Below are 21,543 nucleotides of genomic sequence, written 5' to 3' on the forward strand. Positions count from 1 at the left end.
ATTAATTAAAATCTTTTTAAAATGCAAATTCTGTGTGAAAATTATTAATTGATGCCAATGCATAATTTTGAAAATATTATAGGGAAAAATTAGGTATCAACAATGTTCCCTCCCAGTTAATATTTTATCGTTCTACTTGTTATTTCGCCGCTTCATGTATATATATAAGGGGGTGGGGGGAGGGGATTTGGGTAGAAATTGAAAATTTTATAAAATTGAGATTTAGACCACAATTGAGGTCGGATTACAAAACAAATCACATAACCGGTCTCGGGGATGAATGGGTAATCGTATTTTAGTTTGAACCTCGGGTTTTGACCAAGCGAGCCCAGGGTTGACTTTTGTTGACATTTTTAAAAATGATCAAAATTGAACCTTTTTCATTGATGGGTAGTTTCTAAAGCTTATTTTGAAGCATTTGACCGATAATTTTCTAGATTTGGTTGGTCTGGAGGTTTGTTCAAAAGGCCAAGCCATGGTTGATTGATTTCTTCGATTGTGGAGCAAGGTAAGTGTCGTAGTTAACTTTGACTTTAGAGATTAGGACTTGTTGACCTATTTGCTACATGTTTTATGTGTGGGGATAATGTATATGTGAGGTAACGAGTATTTATGCATTTTCATTGGGTTAGAGCATGCGGATGAAAGTTGTTTCTTTATATTATATTGTTTCATTGATTATGTTTTCCATATTTAGGTTAGAATGTTAATTCTTTTAATTATTCGTTTCGTATTTATTGTTTATTTCAAAGATGTCAAATATTTTGAAAGTTGAGTTTGATATCATGGTACTATAATTGAAGTGAAATTGTTTCTCACCTTTTTTTAATTATTCAGATATGTATTGTTCTTTGATAAGGAAGGGAGAAAAGCACGAAGGGTGTTGCAATGCCTTATTTGCATTCATTATCATATATTGAGAGATTTGAGAGTAAAAACACGCAGGTTTATACCGTGCAGGTAAGTAAAAGCATGAAAGGTGATGTCGTGCCATTATATTCATGATATTACATGGTGAGGACGAGAGTAAAAGCACGAAAGGTGATGCCATGCCATTTATCATTTCATTACCTTGTTTGATTTTTGGTTTTAGTGATTTTCCTTGGTTACATTGTTGCTTATTTCGGAAGATGTTATTTTGCAATTTCATACGTCCAGATTCAATGATATCTCCCCCTTCGTATGTCCCCTCCCAGTTAATATTTTATCATTCTACTTGTTATTTTGCCGTTTCGTATGTGTGTGTGTGTGTGTGTGTGTGTGTGTGTGTGTGTATATATACTTTTTTTTTACGTAAGTGTCTTGCTATAGCCTCGTCACTACCTCATTGAGGTTAGGCTCGGCACTTACGAAGTACATGGGTTGGTTGTACTCATACTACACTTTTGCACTTCTTGTGCAGATATTGTTATTGGTCCCAACGGTGCTTAGAGAAGCATTAGCTCGGATCACTTTGCTTCGCAGACTCGAGGTAGATCTAGTGGCATTCGCAGACCCTGAAGTCCCCTTTCATTCCCTATCTTTACTGTTTATCTCTTTCGAACTTGTATTATTTCAGACTATGCTTGTATACTTTTAGTTGCTCATGTACTTATGACTCCGAATTTCTTGGAGTAGTTAGTATCATGTTGCTTATGTTCGCACTGTGTTAAGTTTGGAGTTTATTTCTCGTGTAAGGTCATTATATAGAATTATTTGTTAAAAATTGATTAATTTCTTTATTAACGTCGTCTTTCCTAGCAAGTGGATGTTAGGAGTCATCATGGTCCCGAGGCTAGGAATTCCGATCTGACAGATACGGGTGGCTATTGTGTTATTGTCAGGGCGAAGTGATACGCGTGGCTATTGATATATTGCCTAGACGGAGCAATACATGTGGCTATTAATATATTGTCTGGGTGGAGTGATATAGTGGCTATTGTTTTATTATCAGGGCAGAGCGATACAAGTGGCTAATGATATATTGTCTAAGCAGAGTGACACGAGTGGCTATTGATATATTATCTGGACGGAACAATACGGGCGGCTATTATGATATTGTCAACGCAGTGAGATAAGGGTGGCTATATGGGGATATTATGTTATGGCATGTGGGCGTGCTGTTGGTGAAAGAAGAGCATTCTGGTTGATGCTTTTGACTTCCTTGTATTTGACATGTATATTACGTGATTTGTTGTGTTGTTCCCAATGTGCTACTCGGTGTCTCTAATTGATGATTTGAGATGTAATAGTACACTTGCTCATGCATATATCGTAATATCATTTATTTCAGTTCAGGAGTATGAAACTTGATGTTCATTTATCATGTACATGTATTCTTGTATATCTGCCTTCTCTGCGATATGGTTTGGACTGGTAGCCCGTGACCACGCAGGCGGATTGTGATATTGAGCATGTGACCACGCCGAGCAGATTGTGATATTGAGCATGTGACCACGCCGGACGGGTTGTGATATTGGCACGTGAGTTGTATGTGTAGCACGTGATTTGTCTGTGCGGTCGTGACTTTTATTGTGGCATGAGGTCTAAGTCGTGCAGAGTATGACTTGTGTTATGGCACGAGGTCTTTGCCGTGCGGAGTATAACTTGTGTTGTGGTTCGAGGTCCTTGCCGTGCGAGTGTGATTGATAATGTGGGCACGAGGTGTCATGTGTGTGTGATTCTATTTGATGGCTTATTGTCAGACCGGGACCTTTAGTTGTTCTAAATGGGTATCACTTAATTGATGAGATTACAATCGTTGCTTTCTATTATTATTCTTTTTGCCGATTTGTGATATTTTCACAGGTTATTTGACTAGTGAGTGTCTCGACTTGAACCTCGTCATTACTTCATCGAGGTTAGTCTTGATACTTACTGGGTACCGACCGTGGTGTACTCATACTATACTTCTTCATATTTTTGTGCAGACCCAGGTGTTAGAGGCAGCAGACCCAAGAAGAGTTAGCTTCTTGATCGCGAGGATTCAAGGTAGAGTCGATTGATCATGCAGTCCTTTGGAGTCCTTTTCTGATGAAAATGAAGAATCTGTGTTAAATTTTATTAATTATGGCCAAGATCAAGTTTTAGAGCTCAAGTCCAAACATATGGAGTTAATTTCAAGAAGCAAAAGAAGTCCAAGAAGCTCAAGATTGATTTCAAGAAGACAATATTCTTTTCCTTCTTAAAATAAGATTTATTTTGTTCCTTGTAGAATAAGGATTTTTCTTTATGTAGGATTCTAGTTTCATTTCCTTGTAGAATATGGATTTTACTTTCCTTGTCTTTAGTTATTTTATTTCCTTATTAGAATAGGAATTGTAGTCATCAAAGAAGAGACTCTAGGCCTATACAAAGGGTTCTCTTTACTTGTAGAAGGTAATTCACGTTTTTTAGGCTTGCCCTAGTTTTACAATAGTGTTTTTCTCTATTTTATCTTTTTATCCTTATTTTTGGTTCCAAGCAAGGTGGTGATAGTCTCTATCTTGTTTTCAATTGCGTGTGGTATATATTTATCACGTTAATTGATTCCAAGTGGTGACTTTAGGAACTTGTTTAGTTCTTGATCTTTCAAGAACACGTTTCTTGATCTAAATTCGTTCTTTTGATATTATAGAATCATAACTTTTATTGAACTGGTGCAACATCAATATTTACTTGTTTTGAACGAGTAAATAGTCTTTCTTATAGTTTAGATCGTCATCTTTCACCTCGTTTTTGAATCATCAGATTCCGAGTCCTAAAATTTGAGATACGTTATTTCTTGAAACCGGCCTACAAACTACATTTTCGTTTCAAGATCTTGATCCTGGTCGGTTGGTTCTTTGTTAACTCGAAAAATCACATCAAATTGGTATCAGAGTTATATTCCATAGGTCCCAAATTGATGAATTCATCACATCACTTCCTTAAGTTTATACTGTCAATTCTCTACCAGAATAGTGTTGTATTTTTCGGTTTTGAGATATTTCTATGTATGCAGCTAGAGTTCGTGAGTCTATACTACCTAGTCTTAGGAATTTATTATGATTAACACCATGTTGTCTTGTATCACCTTTATTTTCTTATTCATATTAACCTTTGCTTCATAATATTATATTTTATTGGTTTAATTGTTGTAAGTAATCCACTTACCTAGTTTTAGAGACTAGGTGTCATCACGATCCTTAAAGTGAAATTTTGGGTCGTGATAGTGAGAAAGATGATTGGTGGTTGTGGTGGTTGGATAATTGTTGCTAGAGTCATCGGTGCTCTGTGGTGTGCGATGGAGGTAGTGTGGTGGTTTTTTGGTGATATTGGATAGAGTAGAGTTAAACGATCACTTCCAGAGGAATTTTTGAATGAATTACTGGTTTTAAGATTTTGTACAAGATTTTGATTCATCAAACCGAGCAAGTAAGGGGTTGTAAAAGAGAAAAAACAAATGCACTTAATAAATTGATATATGAATAATTAGATTCAGACCTTCATGAAGCGAAAATAAATCAAGTAGGTTTGTATTAAGGGTACTTTTTGCTAGGTTTAAGCTTGTTAAAGCTTAAAATAGAGTGAACAGGAAATGAAGGAAAAAATAAAATATTTGAATTTCCGGAAAAGAGTTTTGATGGGTATATATACAATTGCTCTTATTCTAGCTCTTAAAGAGTTGAGAAGAAGGCAAGCCTCGCGTCGTCGTCGTCGTCGCTTGTTCGGATTCTAATTCAGTCAAATGATCTGATTGATTGATTAATTTTTAAAGCTTAAAATAGAGTGAAAGAAAAATGAAGGGGAAAATGAAATATTTGAATTTCCCTCTTTGAGAAAGGGACATTGGGTATATATACAATTGCTCTTCTTCTAGCTCTTAAAGAGTTGAGAAGAAGGCAAGGTTCGCGCCGTTGTCGCCGCTCGGCTTCGGCTTGGGCTCGAATTCGTTCAAATGATCTGATTGATTGATTATTTTTTTTGACCAAATTTTTGTAACGGTAATTTAATTTTCCTCCTCGTTTGATTTTCCCGTTTTATTTTGCGTAAATAGCCATTTACGTAATGTCCACTTTACGCGAACAATCATCCTGAACAGTTGCACCTCTTCGTTTGAACCCAACCTATCGGCTATAAATACTAGGCCCTTTCCTCAGATTTTCTTTACGAAATTCTGAATTCTCCTTCTTTCTTCTATATTGTTTTAACTGAAAGTAAGCAATAGTAAGTGTGATTTGCTACCGATCATTGCGTTCGATGAAACGTTGGGGTTTGAAGTATCGCTACACCAGTGTGTAATTCGTTCTATCCTGGGAGGAAATAATCCACAACCTCGGGTTCTGGGAGGAGATTAAGTTCCTTAAGGAAACACTGTGAATTCATTGGGCTCGAATTAAATTCTGTTTCTACTACATTTCCGCTTTTACGTTATTTTATTTCAAGAATTACATTGCAAATACAGAGTACTCACACTTTTATAGTATTCTATACACATCTAGTTTAACTGTCAAATATTTTCCTTTAGTAAATTTCGTGATCAATTAACATTGTTAAACAAATTGGGAGTGAGGGAAAAAGAAACCTACCTTCTTTTAGCTGAAGAAATCTAATCATTATTGTCAGTTCCAGGTATACAAACAGTTAATCTTGAGAACATTAACTATCACATATATTACCAAGTTACCAGAAGAAAACACAAATTATTTCCAAAACATTAGCTATAGTGTTAATTTTTTACCAGCAACCAAGCCTTAGATGGTCCGGGCATGTGAAAAGAACAGGGACAGATGCCTCAATTAGGATGTGTGAGAAGTTGGTCTTGGAGAGCCTAAGGAGAGGTAGAGGCAGGCCGAGGAGGTATTGGGTAAAGATGGTTAGGCAAGACATGATGATTCTACAGCTTACTGAGGACATGGCCTGGAAAGATAGGGGTGGAGGTCAAAAATTAAGGTAGTAAGCTAGGTAGTCGAGCGGTGTCCTTACTCGTTCCAGTAGTTTTAATGCATCCCTCAGAGTTAGTGTTGTATTTTCTTATTATTAGATTTCTGTTATTGCTTAATGTTTCCCTTGTTTCGATTTTCTGTTTGGTTTGCTGGTGTTGTTGCTTGCGGTTACTCTTTCCTCTCCATCTTTTCTGAGCCAAGGGTCTTCCGAAAACAGCCTCTCTACCTTCTTCAGATAGGGGTAAGGTCTGCTTACATTCTATCCTCCTCAAACCCCACTAGTGAGATTACACTGGATTGTTGTTGTTGTTGTTGTTGAACCAAGCCTTAAATAGAGCTGTATCCAGTTCTCTCTATAATAGGTTTCGATATCTTGAGAGAGGATCAGATAAAACTTGTTAATATTTAAGGACTGAAGTTTTGGTCAACACTAAATACTACTAACAATTAGAAACCTTTATCTGCAATGTAAACGATAAGCAACATCACGAGTTCTTTTCATCTTGTTTATTTCTTCTTCCTCTATTCTAAGCATTATACTAGATCAATGTGATTCTGATAACTATAGTAAACTGTCAAAACTGATACTACTGTAAGTTGATAGAGCTTGATTTGACTCGTCATCTACTGTGAATCGTGTTGGCGAAGTTTTATTTTGCAGAACATTTGATTGGTCATATGACAACGTTCACAGTATGATATTGATGAAGTGAGTTTCATTTTCTTAGTCTGAAAGTTGTATCCGATATTCACAAAATTTGCTGTTCCATTTACTCTACAATCTGCTGCTATCAGAGGATTTCAACTGATTTTGGAGAAGCCTTTTCTCATCATTCTCATCATTGTCAAGTATCTCTTCTACTTCATAATCTATATCAATCGCGGTTAGTTCTTTTCCATGCAGTGCATCGGATTCAGAAAAATGAAGTTTGACATTTCCTTCTTCAGAAGGATGATGGCCTATTTCATCAATCCATTGCAACTCTGTGTCTATTAGTGCATCCATTTTAGCATGGTCCCTGTCACGCGGATATGTACAATAAAGGAAGGAATAGATGAAGCAACAAATTGCCATTGGAATGCCTATAGCAGTGTAGAGTGCCTTGGCAAGCGGGGCTGCATTCTCTCTATCCGTTTTAATTTCCTGCGAGCCGGTTGAGTCCTTGGGGATTGGTTTAAAACCATAAACATGTTGAGCCAAAATACCAACAACTGGAGGAGCAAATGATGCCAGTATAGACTCAAACGATCGATCCAGGGCATAGATGCTTGTTCGAGCTCTCTCAGGAACTATCTCCGCAAAAATTGGACTGCAAGCATGTCATGTGTGAATATATTAGTAAATCATGCTGAATTATTTTTTGAAAATCTTTTCTAGCTGAACAGGTGCCAGAAAATCAACTTAGAGAAAAACATGTACAGATTGAAACAGCACTTTCACATAGTTGGATTAAGGCTATTTCTGCAAGTCCACATCTACAAGATATACAAACACTACCTCAATTTCAAATTTTCTTATCGGACTTTCCCCTAGTCTATGGATTCTAAGAAGAAAATGGCAAGGAAGGAGAAATATTTTCCTCTTCTTGAAATCAGAAAACAAGACAGTATCCGAAATTTTCAGTTTGCTCTTTTGAAATAGTTTTGAACTATAGCCTAATGGCTAATAGACACTCAGTATTAGCACTATCGCGTTGAGATTAAACATCATGCGGCATTTCTCTGAATTTTTCAACATTCAGAAAACCCCCTCCCGCATGTAAACGGATATATGTATATATATATGCAAGAAAATCCAGGTAATGAAGAATGATATAGTTTTTCCAAAGGAAACATACTTGTTTGTCGCTGGACCATTCCACGATATCATAAATCCCATTATGAACAAGACTAAACCATGTATTGCAGCTGAGGAAGGGTCATCAGGCAATCCAAGAAGCAGAATTGCAGCTAAAGGGATTGCCGAACCAGAGCTTATCTGAGAAAGAATAATTCTACCAGAATTTGGCAAGTGTTTGGCAAGTATATCCCCCATCTTTCCTCCAAACAATCCACCAATTGATCCAGCAACATTAAACAAAGTCAAAAGGAATGCTGTTGTCTTGTGGGAGAATCCAATAAGCTCCAACCACATAGGAGCAAATGACAATGATGACCAAGGGAATGAACCTGAGACCCCCTGAGCAATAAGAATTTGAAAGGAAGGCACTTTCACAACTGCTTTTGCTTCTTTTAGCAGCTCCCTCGCTTCATCTCTAAATGGTTTTTGGGGAGGTTGCGCTTTTGCATTGCCATTATTGTCAACAAAGCGAGGATCTTTGGCGAAGAGACGCACCAATATACCAACTATAACGCTTATAAAACCGACCAGATGGAAGGAGATTCTCCAGCCAGCAATCCCCATGAATGATGTTTCAGCTAGAATCACTGATAAAAGCCCACCAAGTATAGAGCCAAAGTTTCCTGTTAGTTGTAACCATCCAAAAGCTATGCCACGGTTGCTTTCGTCAGTTGAATCAGCAACTAGAGATTGGATTGCTGGTGTGACTATTGCAAGTCCTATTCCATTCAATCCTCTGGATATGGCAACCTATTGAAGAATATGAGCATTCTAAACAGTAATCATAGACCTCATATCAAGAAAGATATATATTGCTTCTCTTATCAAATGCCAATCAAGGATTGAAAAACTAAAGTGGAAAATATAGTAATCTGAAATGCCTTATAAGCATTGTGAAATTGTAAGAAATATGAATACTGGAAAACCCAGGAAATCCCCCTAGGTTAAAGATTCAAAAGGAAAAACAAGAAGAGAGCAATTGTATTTTCTAATCTAAGAAACAAAAAGATTAATACAAGCATCAACAACAATGTACAGTGTATTCACAAGTGGGGTCTGGGAAGGATAGGATGTACGCAGCCTTACCCCTTCCTGAGCAGGTAGAGAGGCGGTTTCCGGATAATAATCTTTCTAAACTGTAACACATTGTCTGCCTCAAAATTTGACTTGATAAGCTAGTCAACTTGTAGGATCTGTGAATAACAAAAGGTAACAACTAACAAGCACAGATTCATAAATGCTTGATTCAACTATTCTCATTGATTAACTTTCTCCCGGGCTTGGGGCTCCTAACAAACAGGGGACACCTTTCAGAAACTAGACAAGAACCAATAGGAACATAACATTGTCCATTTCTCACACAAAAGAAAAAGTCTATCTCAAGTATGATTTACTAAACTTTACGTATTATGACAATAAACTCACTAAAATATTTTTTGTCACATTAAAGTACTCTACTAAATTTTGTACTAACTATAAAAGTTAATTTAATGAACTTTACTCACTATAGTAAAGCTACAAAACTATTTTTTGTCACGTCAAAGAAAATGACAAAAATGATCCCTTGTGTTTGAGGATAGGTTCAAAATAGTCCCTTAAGTATGCACTAAGCAGTTTTGGTCCTTTAAATTTGCCAAGAGTTAACACTTTTGGTCTCCGATCAAATTAACGCAAAATTATAGCGCAAGGATCTAAATAAAACCTTAAAATTACAATATCAATTTTAGAACAAACCCAATATCAAGTAAATTAATAAGAACGTAATTGTGCACATGTAGAAGGATAAAGAGAGAATTAACCTCAGTAAAAGTGGAGGAAATGGCAACAAGAAAGGTAGCAGCGGACCAGAGGAAAGCACCAAGGGCAATAACATGGGTGCGGTTTTGACGGCCGGCGAGGTAAGCAGCGAGAGGGTAACAAAGGCATTGAACTATGGATCTGAAGAGAGTGAGAGAACCAAGTCCCGTTGGATCAGTATGCAATGCTTTCCCTACTTCTTTATACACTCCCGGCAACAATGACTCGTCGGCGCGTTCCATTATTCCGGCGAGGTTGACCAGTAATAAAGTCAACGACTCTGATCTTATGTTCTTGAACTTCTTCATCGGCTCCGGCGAGTTTGTAAAAACGTTGACTAGTGTTTGGTGATGGGGTCTTTTAGTAACAGTCATTTGGAAAATTTAAGAAATGGATATGTGGGACCCAGACAGATTTTGCCACGTGTCAAGTGGAGGGTGTTGTTGATGACTTGGACTGATTTGTGGGGTTAGGACAAGAAGTTTTAGTGTAATTGTCAAAGTATTTTAAATTTTTTAGGGGATACATTTTGTGTTTTTGTGGAAGTTAAGTGGAATTACGGGAGATTTTGGAATAAACTTGTTTAATGCTGATTTTATGGGTTAATTAGTTAATGTGATCTTGAATATTGATTGAAGATCCCTTCTCGAATAGATATAGGAAGATAATGGTGCTCCTCTCCGGAACGTGTGAAAAGTTAACGATAAGCTTTTTTGTATGTTCCACTAAAATAACTACACTTATAGCCTGTTTGGCCAAGCTTTTTTTTTTTGCCAAAAGTGTTTTTTTTTTTTTTGCCAAAAGCACTTTTGGCCAAAAATTGAGGTGTTTGGCCAAGCTTTTGGAAGGAAAAAAAAGTATTTTTGAGGAGAAGCAGAAGCAGTTTTGGAGAAGCAGAAAAAAATAGCTTCTCTCCAAAAGCACTTTTGAGAAAAATACACTTAGAAGCAGTTTTTTAAAGCTTGGCCAAACACTAATTGCTGCTCAAAAGTGCTTTTCAAACTAATTAGCTAAACAAAAACTGCTTCTCACCAAAAGTACTTTTGAGAAAAGCACTTTTGAAAAAAAGTACTTCTCAAAATAAGCTGATTTTTGCAGCTTGGCCAAACGGGCTATTAGAGTCTAATTGGCCAAGTTTATGGCAGGCCAAAAGTACTTTTTTTTACTTTTTTTGTTCTTCAAAAAAGTACTTTTTAAAAAATTTGAGTTGTTTGGCCTATATAAAAAAGTACTTTTTGTCAGCAGCAGAAGCAGTTTTTCTGCTTTTGGGAAGAAGCAGAAAATTCTAGCTTCTTCCAAGAACCAAAAGCAGAAGTAGAAAATTAATTTATTCAAGACAAAATTATCCTCACCATAAATTTATATTTTCCAAATTATCCCTTACTAATTTAAGTTTTTTCTTTCATTTTTGTTTCTAGTTTTTACCATCCTATTAAAATTAAAGATATCATATATATGAATCATATTGTAACTTTTCAATTTTTTTATTGACTTTTCTTGTTTTTTATCTTTTCTTTGTGTAATGTCTCGTAACTTTCCCAATTATCTTCTTCTTTTTTCACACTAAAGCAAATTATCTGCATCTTCTTTGGATTATCAATTCTCTTCCTACTAATAGTTATTTATAATTTCTTCTATTAAATGCTATTAGTTCCCAAATCTTTAAATCAATTATCAAATATGATTTGTGAAAATGACCTACAAATAGATAATAAATTTACAATTGCATTGCATAATCTATCTTTATATTATTAAAAGTAGAAGAAAATGCATCCATATTTAGTCAAGTGGCAGCCTCACAATAGGCCACTTGGCATTTTAGAACAAAGTTAGTAAGGTTAGGTAATAATTAGTTTCTTTTTGAATATAAACTTTTTTAAAAAAAAATTATACATTGTCTTTTTAATAATTAGTTACTCTTTTTGAATTAGAATTTAAACATACTTAACTATTTCTTTTACGATTTTTTTATATATTTAAAATTATTTTTATTTTATGCTCAATGCCATCTTTCAAGTTTGACACTCAAAATCATCTAGTTACAACTACCATGGCTATCCATAATGACAACATTCTTTTATCGATAAAGAATTCAACTATTATGCTAATGAAGACATTACTGTAGAGATTGATGAAGGAGATCAGCCTTCTGATATTCCTTTAGAAATACGAGGCATGTCCTCTACTAATATTGAAGCTTTGTGTGATAGAAATAGAGATGAAATTATTGAGAAGTATTATCATGTGTGAGTGACTTTACTTATTATTTCATGATGTATTATCAATATATATAGTAATTTGTGGATAGACTTCTAATTTATACTGAATGATGTTATTTTAATGATTCAAATCATCATATAAAAATAAGTAAATATACTAGATAATATCATATACTCTAGTATAACTATATATGTAAAATTAATTTAAATCTTTAACATATTTTTTTACTTTATGTTTTATATTTTAATTAAATAAAATTAAAATAATAATAAAAGTCTCTTACGATAAATATTTAAGTTCATTTTTATGTTCAAAAGAATTATACGACTTTGGCACTATCCTTTTTGGTAATTTGACACTCAAAAGCACTTTTTGAAATGATTGGCCAAATTATTTACCAAATATTCCAAAAAGTACTTCTTAAATGAACTGGCCAAACACAAATAGTTTTTTTCAAAAGTACTTTTAAAGGCAGCTCGGCCAAACGGTCTCATAATATGAAAAATGTTCTTTTGGTACCGATGGAGTACTTTTATTTGTATTAATTGTATCTTTTTCTAAAAATATGGTGTAGACAATAAATTACGTTGAGAAAAATAGAATCGAGACCGAAAAATATTGCAACAATCATAGTATTTTATTTCAAATAATATGAGCGTACAATCTCTATGAATCTTCTGATTCTTCTTTCGAATAGTAAAAAATTCAAGGGTACATGAGCTTGATCTTAAATCTATATTTGTTGCTACGGATGATGATCTTGGATTCAACTAGCACAAACTTTGATTTGAACTCGTACTCCTTGAATCTTGATTTGTTCTTTGTTCTTGAGCTTGAACTTGATTTGTTCTTCGTTTTTGAGCTTGAACTTGAACTTGATTGCTTGAAGCTTGAAACTTGTAGAGAAATTTGCGGCGTTTGATCCAGAGCTCTCCCTTGCTTCTTGTTATAACTTCTGGTGTCCTCTCTGTATTATGAAGACCCCTATTTATTGTTGTGGGAGGGAAGAGTTGTGATGAGAATAAACTCTTTCCGGCAATCAGAATGAAGTGTGACACAACCGCATTTGATTGGCCAGAACATGTCACTTACACACGTGGCGCGGTTTCAATGGCCTTTATATATGACTTGGCTTGCCTTGTCATTTTGACATGTGGCATGATCCTATTGGCTCTTCCGTTTGACTTGGCATGCCACGAAATTTGACATGTGGCACCAAGATGGGCTTCTAGGAAGATGACATACTGGGCCTAATGAAGTGGGCTCAACATTTGTAGCCCAACTAAATGGGCTAGCCCAGTCAGCATTTATTGGACTTAAGTAATTAATCTAATTATATTAGCCCATAATATTTATTTGGACTAAAATATCCTGAATTTAAAATATACTTTAAATTATTTATCGATTTAGATTCGATAAAATTTAAATGCTTACAAATGCCCCCTACTTCAAGACTTGTCGGAGTACGAAATCATCAAATGTCCGAGACTAGGCTTGAAGTATCTTTGAGAAAATAGCATACATATAGAACATTTATAAATCCTTTATATATATGGTGTTATAAATATATTATATTATGGATGTTCATTTAGTACTCCGTTGTAAATAAGCTTCCTGAAGAAGCTTATCCATATGGGACTCCGCCGTAAATATGTTTATCTATTGAGTACTCTATTGGAAATAAGCTTCCTGAAGAAGCTTATCACTTCGGTACCGGTTATGGATAAACATTACCCCTGGTAGAAGATTATCCATACCGGGTATAATAAGCTTATCACTTCGGTACCCGGTTATAGATAGACATTACCCCCGGTAGAAGATTATCCATACCGGGTATAATAAGCTTATCACTTCGGTACCCGGTTATAGATAAATATTAACCCCGATAGAAGATTATCCAGACGGGGTATAATAAGCTTATCACTTCGGTACCCGGTTATGGATAAATATTACCCCCGGTAGAAGATTATCCATATCGGGTACTATGAGCTTATCCTTTCAGTACTCCGTTATAGATAATCATTGTCCCTGGTAGAAGATTATCCATATCTGGTATAATAGCAACTTACACAGCATCTTGCAGTAGCAGCTTACACAGCAACTTGCAGTAGCAGCTCACACAGTAGCTTCCTTTCTTCTATAAATAGAAGAGATTTCAGTTCATTATGTACATCAGTTTGAATTCGAATAATATATCAGTTTCTCTCTATACTTTTCTTTACTTTACAGTCTTCACTTTATAACACGTTATCAGCACGAGACTCTGCCATCTCGAGCAAATACTTTGAAAGTATATGAGGTACGAACTTTCTTTTTCTATATAATGTCAAATCTTTCTAAACTTGAATTTGTAGCCCTGGATATATCGGGCAAAAGCTACATGTCTTGGGTGCTTGATGCTGAAATTCATCTTGATGCGATGGGTCTGGCAGACACCATCAAGGATAAAAATCAAGCATCAAACCAAGACCGTGACAAAACAATGATATTCCTACGCCATCACCTTGATGAGGGCCTGAAAATGGAATATCTTACTATTAAAGATCCAGTCATACTGTGGAATAATTTGAAAGATAGATATGACCACCTGAAGATGGTCGTTCTTCCACAGGCACAATATGATTGGACTCATCTAAGGCTACAAGATTTTAAATCTATCAGTGAGTATAATTCTGTTATGTTCAGAATTATTTCCCCAATTGAAATTATGTGGTGATAATATTACTGATCATGATATGTTGGAGAAAATTTTCACCACTTTCCATGCCTCGAATATGCTCCTGTAGCAGCAATATCGAGAGATGGGATTTAAAAAGTATTCTGAACTTATCTCACATCTTCTTATAGCCGAGCAACATAATGAGCTATTAATGAAAAATCATGAAAGCCGACCTACTGGTTCTTGTCCATTCCCTGAAGTGAATGAGACGAACTTCCACCAAGCTAAACGTGGAAGAGGTCGTGGCCCCAGTCGTAGTCATGGCTGTGGTCGGGGAAGAAATTCCAATCATGGTAATAATAATGCACCAAAGAAACCTCCTCGCCACCAGCAGTGGAAAAGGAAGGAACAAAAGCATGAAGCGGTGCAAGCACCAAATGCAGAAAGTGCATGCTATAGATGTGGAGGAAAAGGGCACAGGTCACGTACCTGTCGTACGCCAAAGCACATGGTTGAGCTTTATCAAGCCACCCTGAAGAAGACAGAGAAAAATGCTGAAGCAAATTTTATTTCTGAAGATAATTTAGACTTCATGCACTTGGATGTAGCTGATTACTTTGCACTCCCAGAAGGAGAAACAAGTCATGTAATCGGTGGTGAATCTGCAGAAATATAAATATTTTAATTTTTGTTGTTTGTAGTAGATAGTATGGTTATGTAATTGTTGTACATAAAGAAAAATTATGATTTGATAATGATGTTTACTATAATATATCTTATTTATGTTATTTTGAAGAATATTGATAACATTATTAGATCAACTTAAACTCTAGCAGAGTTTGCAAGAAATATACAACCACCAGAAGTGGTTTCGTATATCTTATTGTAATTATATTTTGTTAACCACTAGAAGTAGTATATGCATATGATCACCAGAAGTGATAATTTAGGCTTTCTATGATTACAATTGAAGATAAGCTACATAAATATTCTCTATATTTAATGCACGCCTCGATTTGCTCCTGAAGTAGTAAATATTTTAAAAGAGGTTGAGGCATCACAATTTGATGTGATTAATGCGCATTCAGATAATTATGTTTGATTTTCCTGAAGGATGAGAACTTTTAATATAATAATCCATTCCCTGAAGTGAATGTGACAATATTAATAAATCTGGTAAATATGAACGCGCTCTTGATGTAAATATATTACAATTCACCTCCAGAAGAGGTAATATGATTGAGAGAATATATACTCAATATTTCGTATTTTAAATTTGCTCCTGAAGAAGTAATACAATTGAAATTGCCTCCTGAAGTAGGAAAATATTATGAAGAGGAGTTTTCTTGTGCTTAAACAATTATTTATTTGATTGTGATTTTCTCTTATGATACCAGAAGTGTCTGAGCAATATTTGATAGTACAAAATGTATCAACGACTCCTGAAGAGCTAAGTGTTTGCCTAGAAGAAACATGACACCAGTAGTGTCCGATAAATATTAGATTGTGGATAATAAATGAAGGCTCTCGAAGAGCTTATTTACAAATATGTCATTCATATTATATGATATGGTCAAAACATATGTTGTAGTAAACCCGAAGTTTACTAAAATAAATGGCTATCATATTGAGACTATAAATGATTGGAAGATTGAAAATATTCATGTTTCCACAATCATAGGGGGTAAAATAATATGTATATGAGAAGTTACTCGCCTTATTCTTCGATTAGTACTACATCATGTATCACGGTATACCAGAAGTTTACTAATACAAAAGTAGCCATAGTAAATCAGAAGTTTACTAATGCAAACTTTATGTCATAGTAAACCAGAAGTTTACTAAGAGATAGCACATGCCATGATAAACTTGAAGTTTGCATTTGCCATTTTTAAATGAGCTATTTGAGAATTTAGATAAGCATATACTAAAGAACTAGAAGATTCTTCAAGAATTCTCCTGTGTTGCTTGTTCTCATAATAAATTAATTATACCAGCTAAAGTTGAGACTAAGACCCCTGATTCTGAAATATATAAAAGGTGAATATGGGCCCATTCACCTATCATGTGAACCACTTATAGATGCATATATAAGATGGTTACATGTATGTTTATTGTCAACCTGCAGTTTGGCATTTGAAATTGTTTTTCTCACTTAAGAGCATAATTTTCAGATTATGAAATCAAGACAGTTCATCTTGATAATGGTGGTTTATATACAAGCTAGTTTAGCAGTGAATACCTCTATTAGTGGCTAAACTATTGTTTATGAGAACAAAGCTTCATGTGTTGGTCTAAGATTTTCTAAATTGCATATAGCAGCACTTGTATGCATCAGACCAACCATATATGATAAGTCCTCCCCTCACAATTGGTTTAGGATCAGAAACCAAATATTTTACTATCTTTTGATGTGTGGTATATGATTAATTTCTCTACCACAATGCACAAAGATATGTTTCCCAAAAAAAGATTGGGAATATATGTTAGTTTTTCTAACATTTGGGGAATGGAATAAACAGCTGAAAAATATGCTATATGAATCGAATTATCATTAATATGATCCTCACTTAGAAGATAATTCAACTCAAATGCCAGAAGCATTTGCTGATCCAAAATCAAATATCATATTTCAGCTACAAATGCTCCTATTAAAATTTAAAGTCCCTAAAGGATAGAGTTTACTGTACGCATGAAGCGTGGATCGGTTCCAAAGGTAACAATCCTTGAAAATGATAAGGAGCTAATGATCAAAATGATCATAATGAGGAGGAAATGAGCTCTAGAAGAGCCCACGACATAACATTTCATGAAACTCCAGAAGAAGTTGAGGTACCTGAAAATAAAGAAAGTGATGAGATCTCAACAAGTTATGTCACTTAGGAACCGATGCAAAATGATCGTCGACGATATATTTGATATAATATAGTGCACAATACTGTAAAATATTGTGAGGATCAGACCAGTAGTCCAGACACGTGAAGATGTCATGCCATTTAAATGCGAGTCATAACCTATATGACTCATTTGATTAAATCTCTATAAAGATCCCTGAAAGATTTAAAATGCCTGAAGCATGTAGTTCAAAGTCTCGAGAAATGTACTCGATCAGATTATAAAGATCTTTGTACGGTTTAAATCAATCCGGGCGCATGTGATATAATTGCCTCATTGAATATTTGCTGAAAGAAAGTTACATAAATGATGTTATTTGTCCATGTATTTTTATAAAAAAAATGTCATCAGAGTTTGTTACACTTGCTGTTTACGTTGATGACATAAATCTTGTTGGAACTCCAGAAGAGCTCCAAAGGCAATTGAATATCTTAAGAAAGAATTTAAGATGAAAGATCTTGGAAAAATAAAAATTTATCTTGGTCTGCATATTAAATATTTAGCAGACGAGATCTTTATCCATCAATTTGCCTATACAGAAAGGGTCTTTAAACGCTTTTACATGGACAACGCGCATCCATTAAGTACACCAATGGGTGTTCGATCACTTGAAGTAAATAAGGACCCGTTCCGACTTTCAGAAGAGGATGAGGAACTCCTTGGTCTTGAAATACTCTATCTCAGTGCAATTGCTATGCACTTATGTATCTTGCTAATGCTAACAAAGGTGGTGCAGATCGTATTGGTTATGCAGATACAAGATTAGAATGCAGAGACTCATATATTTGAAACAAGGTTTTCATCAGGGGGAGTAAAATACGCGATGCACTCTTTTTTCCTTATTAAGGTTTTTTTCCCACAGGGTTTTTCTTCTAAGGTTTTTAATGAGGCACCTAGAAATGCGTATTACTAAATATGTGTACTCTTTTTTCTTCACTAGAATTTTTTTCCACGGGGTTTTTCCTAGTAAGATTTTAATGAGGCACATTATCTTTTAATGAACATCGAAGGGGGAGTGTTATAAATATATTATATTATGGATGTTCATTTAGTACTCTGTTGTAAATAAGCTTCCTGAAGAAGCTTATCCATATGGGACTCCGCCGTAAATATGTTTATCTATTGAGTACTCTATTGGAAATAAGCTTCCTGAAGAAGCTTATCACTTCGGTACCCGGTTATGGATAAACATTACCCTCGGTAGAAGATTATCCATACCGGGTATAATAAGCTTATCACTTCGGTACCCGGTTATAGATAAATATTACCCCCGGTAGAAGATTATCCATACCGGGTATAATAAGCTTATCACTTCGGTACCCGATTATAGATAAACATTAACCCCGGTAGAAGATTATCCATGCCGGGTATAATAAGCTTATCACTTCAGTATTTGGTTATAGATAAACATTACCCCCGGTAGAAGATTATCCATACCGGGTACAATGAGCTTATCCTTTCAGTACTCCGTTAGGGATAATCATTGCCCATGGTAGAAGATTATCCATATCTGGTATAATAGCAACTTACACAGCAACTTGCAGTAGCAGCTCACACAACAGCTTCCTTTCTTCTATAAATAGAAGAGATTTCAGTTCATTATGTACATCAGTTTGAATTCGAATAATATATCAGTTTCTCTCTATACTTGTCTTTACTTTACAGTCTTCATTTTATAACAGGATCTAAAATATGCTGGGAATTTTTAACATTTTTTTTCCAAAGAAAACGTGCACCTCTATTTGGTATTACTTCAAATTCATGGTTCCTAATCAAATAAGCATGACCTATTTTCCTTCGCTGAAGAATATTTTCACAACGATTGGGGCAATATGTATCTTTTGAACTTATGCGACTGAACTTAGAATGGAACTCTAAGCTGCCTACGTACCTCGGTGAAGATGACCAAGTCATGCCGTAGTTCACAATGGGTGAGTTCTTTTTTATATCTTTTTTATGTCGTCCTAGCTTTTGCCTAGGCTGCCTTTTTCGAGGTTTTCAACCTAGCAGACTTTTCGTATGCAGTTTATACTCTTGCGGGCTAGGAGTAACATGCAGTTTATGCTATTGCGTTAAGGAGCGTAGCGACTTGCAATTTAAGCTCGTATTTGGAGGAGCTTTGCAAGTTGAAGATTTTGCTCAAATTTGAAGAGCTTCATGACAATGCAGTTTAGGCTTGTGCGTCTAGTAGTGTTGTATTTTGAGATTTAGCTTACAATTCGAAATGCTTCGCGACTTAAAGACTTGCTCAATTTTGAAGAGCTTTGCAACTTGAAGTTCCGCTCGAATTTGAAGAGCTTAGAGACTTGAAGATTTAGCTCAAAATCTAAGAGCTTTGCAACCTGAATACTTTTCTCGAATTTGGAGAGATTTATAACTTGAAAATTTTTCTCGAATTTGAAGAGCATTACATATTGAAGTTTGGCTCGAATTTAAAAAGCTTTGCAACTTGAACTCTTTGTTCGACTTTGATGAGCTTTCGACTTGAGTCTTTGCTCGAATTTGAAGAACGTTGCAACTTAAACACTTTGCTCAAATTTGAAGAGCTTTACAACTTGAAGATTTTGCCCGAATTTGAAGAGCTTTACGTCTTGAAGTTTGGCTCGAATTTAAAAAGGCTTTGCAACTTGAAGTCTTTGCTCGACTTTGAAGAGCTTTCGACTTGAGTCTTTGCTCGAATTTGAAGAACTTTTCAACTTGAAACTTTGCTCGAATTTGAAGAGCTTTACGTCTTAAATAAATAGTTCAAAATTGGGGAGTTTTGTGACATACAATATATACTCATGTGCCAAGAAGCATTACAACTTGCTGTTTAGGCTCGTGCATTGAAGAGTATTATAACTTGCAATTCAGGCTCGTGCAATGAGGAGCAATACGACTTGCAGTTTAGGCTCGTGCGTTGAGGAGATTATAACTTGCAGTTTAGGCTCGTGCATTGAGGAGTGTTGCAACATGAGTAGATGCTTCGTTTTCATTTTCGGATGTAAACTTGCCCCCATCCTCATCTTCGTGTTTTCTTCTTCGTTGTCGTAAGGCTCAAAGACAGATAGCCCTTGGTCTCCACTTGTAGCCATACTTAGTTCCATATCATAAGCACGAGTTGCTAGATCTTCAAATATTTTAGGCTTTATGCCTTGTAAGATATAGAAAAGAACTCAATGTATGCCTTAAATGCACATTTTGATGCTAGAAGTTTCGCTAAGGCGATCTTCGTAGTTGAGGCTTAAGCTCCTTCGACGGTTGATGAAATCAATAACTGGATCATCCTTTCCTTGATGAGTGTTTGTAAGTTCAATCATGCATACGATGCGTCTTGTGCTATATAAACGATTGAGAAACTCTTGCTCCAATTGCTCCCAACTATCGATAGAACCAGGTTCCAGATCTGTGTACCAATCGAATGCATTAACTTTGAAATATCGAACGAACTGTTTGACAAGATGAACACCATAAGTTCCAACGTTGTTGCATGTCTCGACGAAATGCGCCACATGTTGCTTAGGATTTCCTTTTCCATCAAATTGTTGAAGCTTTGGAGGTTGATATCCAGTAGGCATCTTCAAGTTATTAATTCGTTGTGTGTATGAGTTTGCATATGAGAGGAAATATTTAATCGGAGGATCAATTTTATCTTCATTTGTCTCCATGATAAAATCCTTCACTTGATCAACATGAATTAGACCTTTTGAAGAAACTCGGATCTCTTTGACCACGATCGTTTGACTCACAGAGGATTCTTCCTCTTCTTTATCTTCGGAAAGCTCCACAGATGCTCGAATTGATTTTGCTTCTGCTAAGCTCTCGATCTCAATACTTGCTAACTTTTCGAGGCAAGTATCTCGATCCTCCATATACTTGGTCAACTTCTCAAGTGCTTTGGTCAAATTTGCAAGTTGTTCTTCCATGACCGAATTGCTAGATCTTGCTCTTGAACTTTGAAAAGAAGAGATGAGAGGTAGAGATCGTCCCACTGGGCGTGCCGGCATTTGTAGATAATAAATTGCGTCAAAAAAAATAAAATCGAGACCGAAAAATATTGCAATAATCATAGCATTTTATTTCAGATAATATGAGTGTACAATCTCTATCTGATTCTTCTTTCCAATAGTAAATAAATTCAAGAGCTCTTGAGCTTGATCTTAAATCTATATTTGTTGTCGCGGACGATAATCTTGGATTCAACTAGCACGAACTTTGATTTGAACTCATACTCCTTGAATCTTGATTTGTTCTTCGTCTTGAGCTTG

The 21,543-nt window shown here is 35.4% G+C and overlaps 1 protein-coding gene across 2 annotated transcripts; it reads right to left on the reverse strand.

Moving 5' to 3' along the window:
- Positions 1–6,599: 6,599 nt before the first annotated feature.
- Positions 6,600–9,878, reverse strand: LOC109238007. 2 transcript variants are annotated; one of them, XM_019404431.1, is made up of 3 exons: positions 9,525–9,878; positions 7,724–8,475; positions 6,600–7,195 (listed from the first exon to the last, which is right to left on the reverse strand). In XM_019404431.1, the coding sequence occupies exons 1-3, from the start codon at positions 9,828–9,830 to the stop codon at positions 6,661–6,663; spliced, it is 1,593 nt and encodes a 530-aa protein (XP_019259976.1). In that variant the 5' UTR covers positions 9,831–9,878; the 3' UTR covers positions 6,600–6,660. The 2 variants fall into 2 exon arrangements, with proteins under 2 accessions (XP_019259976.1, XP_019259977.1); XM_019404432.1 differs by having other exon boundaries at positions 7,724–8,461; positions 9,525–9,680.
- Positions 9,879–21,543: the final 11,665 nt, after the last annotated feature.

This window comes from Nicotiana attenuata, unplaced genomic scaffold, assembly GCF_001879085.1.
Source record: "Nicotiana attenuata strain UT unplaced genomic scaffold, NIATTr2, whole genome shotgun sequence".
NCBI classification, from domain to species: Eukaryota; Viridiplantae; Streptophyta; class Magnoliopsida; order Solanales; family Solanaceae; genus Nicotiana; species Nicotiana attenuata.

Bases quoted from the DNA above. Each gene is read 5' to 3' on its own strand.
- LOC109238007 (XM_019404431.1), bottom strand. From the start codon at position 9,830: ATGAAGAAGTTCAAGAACATAAGATCAGAGTCGTTGACTTTATTACTG. The intron at 8,476-9,524 runs GTTAATTCTCTC...ATTCTTCAATAG, and splicing joins TTTCCTCCACTTTTACTGAG to GTTGCCATATCCAGAGGATT. The intron at 7,196-7,723 runs GTATGTTTCCTT...ACATGCTTGCAG, and splicing joins AATGGTCCAGCGACAAACAA to TCCAATTTTTGCGGAGATAG.